The 11,631-nt window shown below is 32.3% G+C and overlaps 1 protein-coding gene across 5 annotated transcripts in view; it reads right to left on the bottom strand.

Annotated features, from left to right (window-relative positions):
• LOC102806727 (uncharacterized) overlaps window positions 1-11,631 on the bottom strand; it is a 42,494-nt gene that overhangs the window by 5,202 nt on the left and 25,661 nt on the right. For 3 of the 5 annotated variants that reach the window (XM_085490409.1, XM_085490418.1, XM_085508694.1), the window contains 14 exons: window positions 9,679-9,779; window positions 8,580-8,649; window positions 8,055-8,255; window positions 7,233-7,394; window positions 6,618-6,653; window positions 6,136-6,252; window positions 4,992-5,087; window positions 4,617-4,740; window positions 3,848-3,991; window positions 3,235-3,258; window positions 2,830-2,847; window positions 747-781; window positions 441-557; window positions 42-213 (listed from right to left, as the gene is read on the bottom strand). In XM_085490409.1, the coding sequence (XP_085346535.1) occupies window positions 42-213; window positions 441-557; window positions 747-781; window positions 2,830-2,847; window positions 3,235-3,258; window positions 3,848-3,991; window positions 4,617-4,740; window positions 4,992-5,087; window positions 6,136-6,252; window positions 6,618-6,653; window positions 7,233-7,394; window positions 8,055-8,255; window positions 8,580-8,649; window positions 9,679-9,779 (1,417 nt within the window). The remainder of the gene's footprint in view (window positions 1-41; window positions 214-440; window positions 558-746; window positions 782-2,829; window positions 2,848-3,234; window positions 3,259-3,847; window positions 3,992-4,616; window positions 4,741-4,991; window positions 5,088-6,135; window positions 6,253-6,617; window positions 6,654-7,232; window positions 7,395-8,054; window positions 8,256-8,579; window positions 8,650-9,678; window positions 9,780-11,631) is intronic. The other 2 variants (XM_085490399.1, XM_085490422.1) reach the window with 2 other exon arrangements.

The following is an 11,631-nucleotide window of genomic DNA, read 5'->3' as shown; positions in this document are numbered from 1 at the left end:
GTGAGAAGCTTTAGAACTTTCTAGACATGTGTGTCACATACCCAGATGCTTTTTCTTTACAATAGTTGCATGTGTTCTTTCTTCTGAAGATGACAAACAATCAAGACTTCTGCTCTTAACACTGTCACTTCTTGTTAAGCTACCAGATTTCTTAACTGCTTCTTCTTTTGTTATATTCTTTTCTACTTGTGCCTCTACCTTCTCTACAATTTTCTGAAATAAATACAATTTATAAGTTTAAAAACCTTCATAAAATTAATCTCTATAATATGTAACACTGGATTATTTTTATAAAAAAAACTTTTTACACACAAATCATAACATTTCAACATCAATTTTGACATTGCTTAGGTCAAAGATGATAATTACAATTCAAAGTCATTATTCAAGTCTTATTAAGTGAAGAGTTTAAAAAGCAATACAAATAGTAGTGTACTTACTTTTTCTTTGCTTTGAGGAGGTGATGTTGTCTTTCTTTTATTTGGTGAATCACTTTCACTCTGTGTATCTTTAGCATCACTACTGCTATGACCAGAATGATGTGACTGTCTCATGCTCTGTCAATAACAATAATAATGACGGTTTTAATCTTCAAACAAGAACTCATTCAAACCATATAAATACATTAGGCCTCATGAAATAGAAGGGGGTGTGGCTGTGAATGGTATCAGCAGCCAGAGCGTGTTATAATCTAACAACTAGTTTTTTATTTGGTGTTAAAGTGCTACATTATACATAATACTTACACTTCTGGGACTGATGATCTCTGGTTTCTTCATTCCTATACAAATATAGCATAAAGTTTTATAAATATAAATAATATAATAATAAAAGATGATCTAATTTAAGATAATGAGCAACAGAAGAAACTGGTGGGAAAAACAAGCTTAATAAAAATATGATATCATGTAATGCTTAAATGAGTATTAACATACATCTTTAACAATGTAAAATTCCTCATCAATGTCAACTTTCTTACACAAAGAACATAATATGAACATTTAAATAAGAGGAAACACCTACAGATACCTTATTTACTCTATTAGAAGTGCATGCACTTACGTAAATTCTCTTTTTGAAAATTAACTTTTTTAGCTGGAATGAAGACATTTTGGCTATATTTTTGATGATTTAAATGTAAAATATAGAAATTTTTGCTAGATTTTATTTTGAGTAAAAATAAATTCAAAACAAATATGTTTGGCTCAAATGCCCTTTTTTAGTAGACACACAAAAAAGAGTAAATATAGTATTTGTTAGTGAATGTCACAATTCCACTATTGTCAAATAGAACAGCTAATGATCAATAACACAGTGTGTATGCTTTGAGTTAGGAGACATTATATAAGGTACAATTAAATTACAGCAATAACAAACATTATTACGAGTTGTGTTATTTTTAATTGATTAAGGTAGCGGGACTATTATTTGCATACTTGTTTTCATCTTCTAATTGTGACTAAATGACTACAAATAGACCTGGGAAAGTATATATTTTTAGAATCGCCAGACTTCAAGCTTTTCACAAGTGTATTTTGCATGCCCGTATCTGCATTCTACGACGCGTTACTCAACCAAAGGTGAAAAATTACTTTTTCTGTAAAAAAAATAATTACGCATTTATGCTGGCGATAAGAAGTATTTTTTTCACTTGTCTGGTAAATTGAATGTGTCTGGTCAGTTTTATTCAAGCAACGCGTTTTAAAAAATAGTGTGCTGAATTTCAATTACTGTTTTAGTCGCATTGCCTCCAACTCAAACCACGACTCGTTGGTAAATAATCGATGAAATAGTTTGTCTGGACACATTCAAGTTCCTCTCACTGTCACCTTAAAGCTGTGACAATTTGGTGTTAATCCGACGATAATAAGTATACGTTATTTTTTGTTAAAGACCTTGTACTGTAAAATGACTAATTTTCACTGGGTTTAAATTTCACTGATTTACCATTTCAGGCATATTTAGTGGGTTTTAAATTCACGGTTTCGTCATTTAGATAATGTGTTCTAGGCTAAATTTTACATATTCACTGTGTTTTAATTTAGCGCATTTCTCCAGTCAGCGAAATAAGCTAAATTAAAACCCAGTGAATAATTACCCCCTTTACAGTATTTTGAAAAACATAAACTTCTAGAAAACGTCCATGAAGTAACAGCAAAGACTTTCAAGCTTGTTTATCGGCACAATCAATTTGTTTTCCCATCAAGGTTTGTTTTAACATGTGTAGGGACATCCAAATGTGTAAGGCTATTGGAAACCAAAAAAATAAAGGAATGGGATAGCTATAATTGGATAAATTCGGCATATTAAAACACCAAAATCAATGATTTTTTTCAGTGGCTGTGTGACCTTGTGTCTGACACATTCATATGCAAATGACTAATCTGTGAAACAAATAGGGGCGGAGACAAACCACTCAAATGTATGGAAACACTAATTGTGTGTCAGATAGCTACTGATAACACATCCTAACATTGCTTTGTCTTGAGTTTATCTTTGAAACTTATAGGCACACAGATTAAACCTGTGTTGTTGATTTTGGAAAACACTACTGAGGCTGCCTTGCTTCCCTTCAGAAAATCTACATTTTAACCAACTTACATGACATTCTATGTTATGTTGACTTTATCACATGAAAGTTTATAGTGCATTTCACCAATTAATAAATAAATGTGAAAATCGTAATTTTCAACACAAATAATAGTCTCGCTACCTTAAATTCACATATTATTCATAACCTTTGTCATACTATGAATTATGTCAAGACTACTACTATGTGAAAATATCATGCACTGTACATGAGTTGGGATTTCATGTTGCATTACTCACCAAGTGTTATATCCATGGCTATTGGGATGGCCAAAAAAGGCAAGCACATGAAAGGAAATTAGTTAGTTAATTCATTCATTCATATTAAAAACAGGTTCTATTAGTGGACAAGAAAGTATCTAAACCTAGCGATGCAATATCACAACATTTAATAAGTAAGTAAAATTGTATTTGTTACAAATACATGCTGAATATTTAAACCGTGAAATCCTGTTCTTACTTTTGAGAGCAATTGTTAATACTTCATACACAGAGGTGGAACACTTGGGCATAAAGGTAAATTCCATGGGAAAATGGTTATTTGGTTGTAGCCAGTTTCTTGCACAAAACCAAATAAACATGCATTATTGCCGTTACATTGCTATGATATACATCATGGTAGCCAAGATGCAAGCTGTAACTCACCATGCAAAATTGTTTTTCCACCCGCTAATGCAGCATGGAAACAAGACCGAATGAATGTTAATAAGATATGACAGTATGAAAGTTTTAGAACACCAATGTACATATATATGTATAGAACGCAATGTGAATGTATACAGGGGTAAAAACTGAAGTTAAAGCAAGCAAACAATAGAATTTGTTTTTGTGCACAAAATTTAAATTTTTATACTGCTGCTGAACAAAAAAGAACAAGCTTTGAAATGAACAAGCTATTTTATATTGAAGCAGAAGAAAAATATATCAGTGGACTCAAAGTATATTACATGTGCAAATATTCATAGCTGCACATACATATTTGAGAATACATACGTTTCAAATATAGCAAAATGAATACATTTCCTAATCAGATATATATAAATGCAAGGATAACATATTTTTCCCAATTTGAAAACCCATAAATATAATCACCCAACTGTAGCAACATTTCAAAAGCTCGTCAGAAATTGACCTATTGAGTAAAAGCCAAGCAATGTGACAACAAGCAATCAAGAACCCACTGTAGTTCATTCAAACAACCCTCTCTCCTGCTACATACAAATAATTAGTTCAAATTTCAATATACATGGATGTGCACCTTTGAGTTGTGTGGAACCTCTTCTGATCTTTCTAATATTGGGATCTGATTTCTTCGAATGTCTTTTACTTTTCCTTTCATCTTTATATTTGATGTGATGATCTCTTCTATCGAGAAGGTCAAGACTATCATCTGATCCATAATCTACAACATATAACAATGCATTAGCAGAACTTTCTTATGTAAAAAAAAGCATTAACATATCTCAACTTGTTCTTGAAAATTTGAAAGTACCGGTAATGTACATAATCCTAGCCAAGGTTACACTCACGATAAAATTGTGCCTAGTTGACTTCCAAATAATAGAATAAAAAAAAAGATTTTTCAAAGTGACCATATGGGGGCGCTAGGACATTGCACATACCTTTATGAAATTACTTCATCAGTGATTTTTTGTTTTTTTAAAAAGCTATGTAATATGGATGATAATCTCATTTAATATACTGACAATAAATATACAGCTATTATGAGGATACCACAAAGTCTACATGAAGACAATACAGAGAGAGTAACAACCAAATTATGGATAACAATGTGAATGTGGTACATGTATATTCTCAATAGAGAGCTGCTACAACTGATAAATATAATATATAGAAAGTGGTAGCTAATAATAGTAGTCATTGGTAATTATTAAATATAGACTGAGCTATATTCCTAGGCAGGATACAGATACCCCAGTCAATACCACGAAAATATAAACAAACTGTTACTTCTGTAAACATGATCACAGAATAAAAACCATCCTTATTTTGTGGCAACAACTTACGTTTATCCCTGTCCTGGTCTAATATAACTTGTTTAGCATGCATTGGAACTACTGATGGATGGTTTTCTATTATCAATCTTTTCAATTGATGTGTCCATCGTCTTTTCTGCTCCATGCATCGTGACTATAGAAACAACATTTTAAATGTAACATAGTAATGACAGTTAAATTTGACATGGGATTGTTTCACTTATGTTTCAATACACATTGACAATTAGTTAGAAGACTTGGAAGAGAGACCCTCTCTCCATATTTATTTATTTCAAATAATCAATTCATGTCAATAAGTGGTGGAATGTACAAAATTTACAAATATAATTAAATTCAAAGAAAGTTACTAAAATAGAACTGTTCTGAGGTTCACTATAATATTACCTGAATAATGTACTGAACTTTATTATTATCAAACGGATAGATACCAAACCAAAGATTATCTTTTAAAACCATCTCTTGTAGAACCATATTTGAACACTGGAAGAAAACAAAGATAACAAGATTCTATAAACAAAAGCACATTTCTTACAAAACACATGTTTCTTCTACTTCATTAGAGAATTACATGGCATATAAACTTTAAGCACACAAACCTCAGCCAAAGAAACCGAGGTGCACAGACTAACATAATTCTCAGTACCTCAAAAACCTCTATTTGAACTTTCAAACTTCCTGGGGGGGGGGGGGGTGTTTTGTGTTCTACAGTACAAACCACACATAGCGCACAATGTTTTGTGCAGAATTGCAAAATAAAATGCAATGAACACTCAATTCAACATAAGAGTTGTGGAGTTATGACATTCATTCAGATGTTGAGTATTTTAATTGAATAAAATTTATACAAATGCAGTTTTCAACATCTTTTTCATGTTAAATTTGTAATCTTTATTCAAACTTATGTTGTCTATTTTTTACTCGTCACTGGAACACATCAACTCATCAAAATTATAGAATATTGGTTGACCAATATATTACACTCCAAAACAAACCATTTATGTTATGAAATGCAGTTCTTAGTTACTAGATGTATCCTCAACTAGACCAAGAATCCAAAATGGGAAATATTTTCTCAAATAAACAGTAATTATATACTGTTTTATAATGTGACAGCTCAGAAATGGGACCAAGTTCAGATCATGCCCATTTATTTTTCTATCCATTTGCAACCTGTAAACTTAAGTATTTCAACATATTTTGGACAACCAAGTTGATACATGATCAAAACACACTCAGAAGAACGTCAATCAGTTTTTCGATTGTGTCAAGCAAATATTGACCTTTTCTCATGATGCAGTGCAAGAAACACAGTGAATACGTTCCAAAAACACACATGTTTGTATTCAAGGTACTCAGAATTCAGAAATAGTGGTTATTACAAGTCAACCATATCAGACTGATATACATTGGATTAGACACGTATGATAAGGTATGAGAAGCAATGTATCAGTACCGGTAAATTGTCATCAAGATGTTCCAATCATATGCTGGATGTATACTTCAACTAACATGATACACTATGACTTACCAAAATATCAGCCTTCACACTGATCAATCCATCTTCTCGTCTTTTACCAATTAAAAGTGCTTTTTCAAACAAATACAAATACCTTCCAGCCCTAGCACCAACCATGTGAAAAGTATCCTATAAAAAATAATTTCAATAATACAATTTCAGGTATACGGTAATGTATTATATAGTCATGTATTGTACAAGTGAAACCACGAAAGAGTTTCTTGTCATAATTGTCCTCCCCTCTACACAAACACAATGCAAAGTATGAGAATATATCAAACATACACTGGTGTTATTTCACTTATTTGTTATGATTTCAATGTTTTCAGAGGTTTATATTGCAGGATATTACTTCCAATCAGTGAAGTAACCAGCTGTTTCATTGACTGTATTTCCAAGGCTAATAGTTATTTTTATTAATCTGTGATTATGATAATTATAATCATGATGCCATTGACTGCATGTATTTCACCTACAGCACTGGACATGCTTACCTCTAGTACTAATTCACCATATGATGTCAACGTACCCTGAAATAAAACAAACATCCAAATTTATCATTTTTCAAAAAACAAATGTAACACATTACTAATTGGGAATATGATATTCACAAACAATTTGGTTGTGAGGACATTCCAGTTATACACTTCTATAATGAATCAAATATACGACTCAACATGAACAGAAAGTGAATGTAATATTATAAATAACTATTTATTAATAATAAAGATGAAAGGACAAGTAAAAGACATTCTAAGAAGTTGTTGCACTATCCAATAATAACAAAATTTAAAAGAGGTTGTAAGTTCATTGCTATTTGTCAAGGTATTTGCATGGGCTTCAAGTCTGACTGATGTTTAGCCTAATGGAGACAACCTCTAAAATGTGCAAATATGTTATCATGGATCAATTGACATTGGATGAGGATTAGTTGTAGTCAAACAGAACACATGACCTTATACCTAACATACACTTAACATTAACCTTCTTCAAGGTTACAGTAGTAGCAGATGACTAATATCAAACCCAATGTTTATACAATTAATATTATTTTTAGTGTAAATAACAAAGTGATGGGACTTGTATGGTAAGGTTAATTGAGTACTTACACCCCATCCATGTAAAACACTCTGTATTTCCTGTACATGTACAGCAGCTTCATGTTTCCTCTTCATATCATTAATATACTCAGCTACTTCTGTCATAGTATCTAATGCTTTCTCTACAATATGAAACCCATCAGCCTTCTTGTTGTAATGTTGATGGATACTCTGAATTTAAAATACAAGATAAATGCAGTAAACAACTTTATAAAATATAAATTTGTCATATCACATATGTAAATTATTTAATTCAAATAGCTATAAATTTTTCTGTAGGTTATCATTATTAAAAGTTGTTGATTTAAATATTCAATTAGCTGTATTCCTTTGTCACATTGTATTTATTCCTCCAATTCATTTGCTAATCCTAGAGATGTATGCTGAGGCATGCAAGGCACAAATCTTTAATACATGTATTACTATTTTTATAATATTCTGGTCCAAATTACGAGTATGTGACCTACTATGCTCATCAGATAAAACTTAAAAAGCAAATAATTTTATTACTTTTCATGATAAAACATCGGCCAAATTTGTGATAAACTTTCTGTAAATATTGATATTATTTATTTATAATAATTCTATATAGCAGGGCATTGACCTGATAAATATGTGCATCCTGTCAGAATGAGGCATAGGGAAATCCAGAGGCTCATGTTATAATTATGATTCCATGTTGGGACAATTAACTTAATGCCTACTTCCCTTTGTACCACATACTATAAAATTTTGTTTTTTTGTCTGCCCCAACAAAAACAGAAACTTAAGATAAATATTGAAGGGTGACACTGAAACAAGTTATTGAAAAGGTTACTGAGAATATCTGACCTGAAAAAGAAGTCTATATCGCAGTATTCTCTGTACAGGTTTCAACAAATAAGAACCCAATGGCAGTGAATGGTGCAAAGCTGATTGTCTTTCTTCCAAGAAATCCATCACTTCTTTAATTTTTGATAATTCTGTAAGCACCGCAATGGAAGTAGGATAACTTGTACAATACGAACAATACAATGACTTGAACACTTTGTCCTGAAAAAAGAAATGGTACAACTCAACTCACACACAAAAAAAATAATTTGCCCAGGATTTTTGTGCCAGGTTGCTGCAATGATTGCCGCTGAGGGGCATTCAAGGGACAAAGGACATTCAGATTACCATACAAAATTTGACAAGTAAACTCACAAAACTGAGACGACAAGACAATTATTAACTGTAATCTTTGGAGTATATGAAGATTTGTTATCACACTTGGTACATGTATGTAAATGTCCTTTAATATTGGGTAATAAAAATTAGGATTTGCTTGGATAAAATTACATACTGCTTCAAATAACGTATAGATATATAACTTACCTTTTTGACGAAATATTCAGCTACTTGTATGGGATCATTGTCAGTGTTTTCTAACTCATCCAACAAAGACCTGAAGAGAAAATACATGATTGTAATACCGGTACAATCGATGACAATTTCACTCATAATCTTAACTTTAATTCTATGCGCTTATCACATCTTGAGGAGAACCTTAAATTATATATGACATGTATATGGCATTTTTTTTAATATTAAGTCAAATGTAGCTTATTATGCAAACTAGATTATTAAACAGCGCAGATTTGTATCAAAAACTATGGATCACCATAGAACACCTGTGTATAAAATTTGAGAAAATGGCATAAACTAATGACCAGTTACCAGAGACAGGCTGATTATACTTGCCACTTCTAATATTTCATGCTTTAATACATTTATTTTGAATTTCATCTGCAACATTTTAAATAAATAACAGAATTTTATAATTTCCAGTTTGAACACTTTGACCAACCATTTGAAAGTACAAAGCATTTTATTATTAGAAGTTGGCCTAGGTATAAAGACAACTTTGAACATCAGACCACACAATACAGTTAAACAGGGCTATAAAACAAATGGCTATTTCACAATGATGCTTAAGTTGCTCTACGACAAAACCACCAACTGCTTGAAAACAGGAAATCATAACAATTCATGGGAAGTCATTCATACACCCAGTAGAGGGTGAATACAAACAAGTACAAAGGCAAACGTGTACATTTCAGCCATACCAGTACTTAAGTTAAAAGAAATCACCCAGTAAAATGAATAATAGGAAACCATTGGCATATTATTTCTTTAGAATTATGTATGCGTTTGCACACAATATCACTTAAGAAGTGTCAATGAATGGTTGGAAACGATTATAAAACATAAATATGTGTAGGTGGCATATGGTAGCAGTAAGATACTTTTTATAGCATTTTTGATGTAAACTAACTTTTATCTACATCACTGTGGATTGACCTTTGAATTGTGAATGCTCAAATGAATAAATATTCTTGTGAAAAAAGTGGAAAAAACAAATTCCAAGTTGTTTATCAGTGAAACATTATATTCAGAAGGATAGAATAAAAACAATCTTAATCAACAATCTTACTTATTAAAGTTATATATTTCTTCTATATTTCCAAATAAAGTGGTGAAATGTTCAGGTGAGATAGGTAATTCAGGTCGATCCAGTATAACACCAACATAACCCTAAAATTAAAGATAAGAAAAGGAATCTGTCAGTAAACTGTGACTGATTCAAAGTAGAAAATACATAAAAACAGTGTGATTTACAGCCATAGTCTTCAAATAGGGAGGGGTCAATGACTTATCATTCATTGCACTTGACTTGTATAAAAGCTGTTCTACACATAAGTCACATACCGTAATATTATGGTATTTCCCAAGCCACACATATATGATGTAATATAGATATGATTATATATTCATATGATTTTATTTTAATATGTAATACACTGCTGCTAACTGTTAAAACAGTGGTCCGTAGCATACAGCTTACCAAACACCAGTACAACTCCCGTCAATCTCATAAAAGTAGCCAACCCAAGAAAGCCATTAAAATGTACGTCAGACGCATTATGGACAGGTTGTGGTACTGTTTTATTAATCAGTTAAAACTAAAATAACTAGGTTCCTGAAAGCACTCACTCTCAATTTAGCACTATTGTCACATTTTGTCACTTATATGCAGAATTGTTTAGCATATAGAATATGGTATCCACAAAATAGACTGGTACAATATTATGAGGTTACAAGGATACCGCAAAGAATGAATGAAGACAGCGAAAGTAATGATGACAGTAGAGAGTTACAAGTACGAATTATGAAACCAGTTTTCACCTAACATAAGTGATCAGTTTCAGAGCATTCTTCTTGAGATATGAGTTTTGAGGTTGATTGACACCACGTTTGAATGAAACTGACTACCAAGATGTGCCCATTTGTTTTTTCTACATTGAAACAATGTTGATTTTGTAATAATTACAACGCTGTAGATGGGACGTTAAAATTGAGTCTACGGTTAAATTGTATTGATACAATGCTCATATCTTTCTCGCCGCTTAATTGATTTTGATTGTAAAGTCAACCCAGCGTTCACCTGCTAGACCACAAGAACTCTAATCTTACACGAGATACAATCCGATACCTAACTTGCACATACAGCCAAAGTCCTTGGCCAGAGATATTTTCCCACTTGTTATATTAGCAGTTTGGAGGAGTAGTGTGTATACGGAATGTGCATAAGAAGGTTCATTCTCAGTTTTACTGTATACAAGATTAGTACCGTCAATCGACTGACGCAACAGACGCAAATGAATGAACAGACCATGGAACTATAAACCACAGGAAGAACAACGTAACTAAGAGGATTAATAAAAACCTTTGTCTTAGTTTATCTTACAGTGCTTTCGCTTTTGTTTCCACAACATTAGTCATACGCCATGTTAGTTGCTGCCAATACGCCCATATCAACCGCTTTGCAGTAAAATATTTTGTTCACTACACATGCGCAAACAAGTTGTTCTGCAGGGTGACCTTCAGTGTACCGGAAGTCGTGCAACGGGTCGGAGTTTAGCGAGTTTTCATCATTTTCAATGTTGTTTTTGGATTACTTCTTGTTTTTTTCAACCCTCGAAAAAATAAGGTTGCAAAAGTTTGCGAAACATGGGGTTTGGTATGCTGTCGAGATATCCCAACTTATTCCGTGTTTCCCTTCGATCGCCAGAAGTGGCAATGTGTTTTTTTTCCCCGTTGAATGTCGCTCATTTATCAGTGTTTTTGTCTTGGCGCCATTGTTTTTTTTATGCTATAACCAAAACAGCTCAATCACGTGATCTCCCAAAGTCGCCCGATTGACTCCGAAAATGATCGATAGTCGAAGATTAACGTTCATTTGCGTAAATTGGCTTATTTTTTAATGCAACGAAATAAACAGTCAAAATAAACATTCAACATCACGGCAACTATCATAGTTCAAAGGAAACAAAGTGGTTGTTCTTCCTGTGGTTTATAGTTCCATAAACAGACTAATGTGTACTTG

This window comes from Saccoglossus kowalevskii, chromosome 2, assembly GCF_978046115.1.
Source record: "Saccoglossus kowalevskii chromosome 2, keSacKowa6.1, whole genome shotgun sequence".
Classification (NCBI taxonomy): Eukaryota; Metazoa; Hemichordata; class Enteropneusta; family Harrimaniidae; genus Saccoglossus; species Saccoglossus kowalevskii.
Note: the sequence above shows the minus strand (reverse complement) of the source record. Positions and strands in the feature narration are given on the sequence as shown.